The 5,403-nt window shown below is 64.7% G+C and overlaps 1 protein-coding gene across 1 annotated transcript; it reads right to left on the bottom strand.

Moving 5' to 3' along the window:
• Positions 1–3,920: 3,920 nt before the first annotated feature.
• On the bottom strand, positions 3,921–5,099 carry MNEG_12860 (hypothetical protein; the record flags this gene model as incomplete). The annotated part of the gene is made up of 1 exon (XM_014038668.1): positions 3,921–5,099. The coding sequence occupies one exon, from the start codon at positions 5,097–5,099 to the stop codon at positions 3,921–3,923; it is 1,179 nt and encodes a 392-aa protein (XP_013894122.1).
• Between the last annotated feature and the right edge of the window lie 304 nt (positions 5,100–5,403).

The following is a 5,403-nucleotide window of genomic DNA, read 5'->3' as shown; positions in this document are numbered from 1 at the left end:
TTGCACCCGATTTGTGCGGTTGTTATCAGGGGGTTGTATGTTTTGCAGCCGTCGGATTTTTCTGCACCTTCCACTCCCAGCAGTGCAACCACCGTCGGACCTGGGAACACGTAACCAAACGCACAGTTATCATGAAAATTTTTCGAATACGCCAAGGGCGCTGAGAAATACGAGCAGGGGCGCACATGGCGCCGACCGCCTCCCAGCACAGTCTGCTGGCACAGCACGAGCAGAGCACACATGCTGCTGGGCTCCCCAGGTCGTCTGTGCCGCCCATGTTCGCTTGGATCCCCATGCCAGGGCCCCCCAATCCCAACGTTGATGCTTATCACATGCATTGAGCAAACACCCCTGCAAATCGGAGGTGCCGACAGCGGCCACACTGTGCTAGGCGGCGCTGCGGCTGCAGGCCCCATGCGACCCAGATCTCCTGCCCACCTGGTACTCAGCAGCGACCACAGAGAGTCTCATGAGCTGATATAGACGGCTTCAACCGCGCAGGCGCCGCCACCTCGCGGCCGGCAGGGCGGCTCAGCCACCGCGGCGGTGCATCTGGGGCGGCCTGGGCCGCTTCAATCTGCCAGCATGGCAAGCATGATGCCATTACATCTCACGCCTCATGGTCTTGGCAGTGGCCTGGGTGACAGCGGCAGGTGGGGCCGGCCGGGATGATGTGGGAGGGACAAAGGTCGGGCGGCGGTGGCACCAACGGCTGTCTGACTGCGCCGGAGCCAGAAGCTCAAGTCAGCTGCGTGGTTGATTGATTTGATCATCACGAGAGCCGGGCGGCGTCAGGCAAGGTTGCCCCTCCTCCGCACCTGCCTGCTGCTTTGCTTGAGGGCCCGCTCCGCCGTCGTGCGCCGCGTCTTGGCGAACGCAGCTGTGTGGGGGCGAGGCGCCTGCGCCGCTGGATGGCTGTGAACACGGGCTGGCAGCAGAGCATGAGCAGATCCTATCGGTTACCTTGGTACGTTGGCAATGGGCAATATATGAAACTGATGCACCAGATCCTGTCACGACGTCCATGATGCGTCATCCCCGCAAAGAAAGAGAATTATTTGCGCAATGAATGGACTCCACGTTGCTGCATGCATATCCATTACATGATGGTACGACCAGCTTCGTCGAAATCAAAAGCTGTGCCGTACTGAGATCACGCCGGCGGTAGCGGCGCACACCTGGTTCCAAGCGAGCAGCTGATCAAGGGCAGCGGCGCAGCATGGGTCCAGCAAGAGCTGCATCCAAATACACTTGGAGGCGCAAGACGTTCTCAGGCAGCTGCGAGGGATGAAGGCAATGGGCACAACATCGCCTGGATGTGCGGGCGCGCCCTCGGCTGCGAGAATCTGTGCGCGCAACACGTATGCCTCGACAGCGTCGCCAGGGGCCGCTCTGTAGTGTCAAATAAAGCGGTGAGGGAGCGGCGGGGCGTCGCCACGGGGTGCAGCGCGGCGCGGCCACGTGCGCCGGGCCTCGTGGCGGTTGCGGTCCAGCAGCAGTCGTAGTCCAACATCCATGATCGTGTTGGCAAGCATGAGGGGCACCCGGTGAGCTTTGAATTATCTACATCCACCTCGCGGGAAGCTTCCCGGTCGTGCCTGCTTTGAAGGCAAACGCACACCTGCACACCCCTCACAGCCACCGAGCAAAGCACGCAGCAGCAGCAGCAGCAGCAGCAGCAGCAGCAGCAATAGCAGCAGCAGCCACAGGGGCGTCTAGATGCGGTACCTGGGGCAGGTGTGGTGGCCGCACGCTGCAGCTGCAGCTGTCCCGACAATGCTGGTTAAGTATGGTCATCGCCGCACGAGTGGGTGAGCGGGGTGACCACTTCCGGTTGCAGGTTGAAACAGGTTGGACAATGTCTGCAATCAAGGGGTGCAGTCACCGACTTCCCAGCTTTTTGAACTAATTTGTTGCAAGGAGGACGCAGAGTATGCAGCTGTACATAATTGCCGCCGCGCCTCTGGTGGTGGGGATCGTCTGCATTTCAAGCTCGGCACCCATGCTGCCACACACCACCCGCCTGCCTGTCCCTGGTGTCCCCCGCAGTTCCAGCGCTTCACCGCGGCGACACAATGGTTGACGGGCCGGTGGTTGTCACTCGTTGCTGCGTGCGCTACACTGCTGGCGCCCAGAAGCCGTGGCATAATCCCGGGTCACGGGGCTGGCCCGCGCCCGGGTCCCCGGCAACTGTTGGCGGAGGGTGAGGGGGAGGGGTGGCGCGGATGCATGACTTGAGTGTGGCTGCCCAGCTGGGTTTTAGCATGAAATGATTTTTTGGGGGGGGGGGGGTGGGGGGCGCTGTAAATGCGTTTGACCCAGCCGGTCAAGCTCACATGCCCCGCAAGCAGGCAATAATGCTAGGACAGTCCCCATCTATGCCATCGTGCAGCAGCGCCGCTCAGCCCGGTCTCGCCACCCACTTTGCCCCGACACCGGTTCGCCCTCGCCGGGCTTACGACAGGATGCCCTGTGCTGCAGATTCATCTCAGCGCTCTGCCCTGTCGTGCGGCGGCAAGGCATCCGCCGGCCCCTCGAGTTGCATTGCAAGGGGAGCGTCGATTGATCTGCTTTCCTGCAAGTAATCTTTCCTGCAAAGTAATACCAGACAGCCCCTCTGTGTCTGTCAGTCAGGCGTTATGAGAGGGTGACACATCCACTCCTCAAGGGCACAGTGTTGCAGCTGCAGCATCCGCGTGCTCAGCGAGGCTGCCCCACGCAAGCAGTGCGTGCCGGATAGCAAGCAGTCGAGGCAGAACAGTTACTCACAGGGGGAGTATGGCGGTCCAGATGGAACATTGAGAAACTAGAAACCAACGTGCAGACCGTCTCCATACATTCTAGTGCGCGTTGTGCGTGCAACATTGGGTTGGCCCCAAGGCCTGTGCGGGCGCTCTGCGGCCGCCAAGCTGCAAGCAGCATCGAAGCGTTCGCTGCGGTTCAAGCGTCATTGGTGTGCGCTCAAAACACTTGGCGATGCGGACGACGGTGGAGCAATGGCTCGCTTGGGCACCCGCGTGACCCGATGCAGTACAGGAATGTGGCGGATGGCAGGGGGCCCCGGGCACCACCGCTGGCAGGCCCCCTCCCCGCTGTGCACAGGTCCGTGTCAGGCTGGAGGGTGCCCATTGCACCCCCTTGGCGTGCCGTGTCGGAACCAACACACCCAAATGTCGGCGAGCTGACTGCATTTGCGCATGTGCAAACCGCACACGCCCCTTCTTGCAGCGGGGAGCTCGGCCGCCCGCGGCGGATGATGATACATCAACCCCGCCCGCAAAGCAACCGCAAGCGCAACCCTGCTGGAGAAACCCCGTGGTGGTGGATTTGCGGGCACATTCCTGTGCATGGCATGCATGTGCATGCAGGCTCCCACAGCCAGGTGCGCGTGAAGCAGCACAACGTACGTTTGGCGGCCGGTATGGCAGCGGCTCAAAACGTTTGGATCCAAGCAGTCTTCATGCGATTGCAGAAAAGGATTGGGTTGCCCCATTAACCCTGCTGACGCCCGCATTGTGGCGCAGGTGCAGGCACCACAGGCAGTGACACTGCGCATACATGCAGGCTTCCAGAGCCAGGTGTTTACGCAGCAGCGAAAGTACGTTTGGCGGCCGGTATGGCGGCGGCTCAAAACGTTTGGTTGCCCCTGGCCCATGCCTTTTGCAGAAAAGGATCGGGTTGCCCCAGCAGCCCTGCTGAAGCCCGCGTTGTGACGCGTGTGCAGGCGCCACAGACAATGTCGATGCGCACACAGCACGCGCACACATGCAGGCTCCCAGAGCCAGGTGCTTATGCAGTAGCGAAAGTACGTTTGGCGGCCGGTATGGCGGCGGCTCAAAACGTTTGGGGTCCCCGGTTCATGAGTTTTGAACAAACAGATTGGATACCCAATGCTCAATTGAGGTTGGCACCACCGCCCCTTAGAAGCGGTCGGCCCCAGCCCCAGTGAAGCACAGGGGCGCAAGCACCCCGCGCCGCAGCGAAGCCTTGGCCTGGCACGCCTTACCGCGCAGCCGGCCCCACCAGGCTGTGCGCGCGCCCGCGCCCACGCCTGGCGCTGCCCCCTCGCCGCCAGCATTCTCGGCCTTGGCGCTGTCGGGCGAGCCGGATGCGCGGTCACCTGCGTCGCCAGTGCCGCTGCAGTCGCGGCCCTCGACAATCGCCGCCATCCCCGCCTTGAGGCTGCAAGGGGAGCCGACGCGCACGAAGACGACCACAGCGCAGTCCTGCTCGCTAGCCGCCGAGGCGTCGTCGTCTTGGCCGTGCTCGCTGTCACTGCAGCTGCCGCCGTCGTCCGCCTGCACCTGCTCCTCTTCCGCAGCATCGCCCTGCTGCGCGCCGCCAGCGATGGAGGCGGCGGCGGGGGCGGCGGCTACCTCGAGCATGCTGCACAGGTTGCCGTGGCAAGCGCGGCTGACCGCCTCGGCCGTGCCCTCGCACGCGCCGCCGCTCGGCGAGGCAGCCTGACCATCGTCGGCGCCGCCCGAGGCAGCCAGCGCGCCTGCGCCGCCGGCGCCGTCGGCTGCGGTGGCGTCCTGCACCAAAACGCCGACCCCCTCGGGCGCGTCGGCGCAGGTGGGATGCGCGTCATTGACCAAGCGGCTGCCGCCCTCGTCGACGCAGCCGTTGGCAGGGGTAACGGCGCCGCTGCTGCTGGCGGTGGTGGTGGCGCCGCAGCTGCCGCCGGAGAGCGCCTGCGGCTCGCCGCCGCCCTCTGCCCAGCCCTCGCTGCCGTCGTCGTCGCCGCCACTGCCGCTGTAGCTGTCGCTCACGCAGCTGTCAACACCAGCGCACTCCTCCCGGACCGCCCCCAGGCACGCCTGCATGCGCGCCAGCCCGCCCCGCAGCGCCGCCGCCTCGCCGCGCGCCGTCTCCGCGCCGTCGGCCGTCAGCTTGAGCCACCCCTGCAGCCGCATGGCGTGGTCCCCCTTGACGCGCGCCTCCGAGATCAACCTGATGCTCTCTGCGCGCAGCCGCCGCGCCGTCTCCTTGTATTCCACTTTCACCGCGAGCAGCTTCCCACGCTGCTCCTCCAGGTGCTGGACCCGCGCCCGCGCCTCCTCGCCAGCCGCCTGCTGGCGCGCCACCTGTTCCGCCATCTGGGCGATGATCTCGTCCTTCGCGGAGATCTGCGCCGACAGCTCCCCGGCTTCCGCCTGCCAACGCGCCGCCTCCTCCTGCAGCTGCCTGATTTTGCAGTCCTTTTCCGCGCCCTGCAGCTTGAGCTGCAGCCGCAGCTGCGCCTGGATCTGCTGCTGCGCCTGCTGCTGGGCCTGCGCAGCCTCCTCCCTCTGCTGCAGCGCCGCCACAGCCTTGTCCCTCTGCTGCTGCAGCTGTGTGCGCAGGCCCTCCACCTCGCCGCGCAGCGCCTCGGCCTCCTCGGCGGCCTGGGGTGGGTAGGAG

Source organism: Monoraphidium neglectum (assembly GCF_000611645.1).
Source record: "Monoraphidium neglectum strain SAG 48.87 unplaced genomic scaffold scaffold03477, whole genome shotgun sequence".
Lineage (NCBI taxonomy): Eukaryota > Viridiplantae > Chlorophyta > Chlorophyceae > Sphaeropleales > Selenastraceae > Monoraphidium > Monoraphidium neglectum.
The sequence above is the reverse complement of the archived record's forward strand: the minus strand, read 5'-3'. Positions and strand labels throughout refer to the sequence as shown.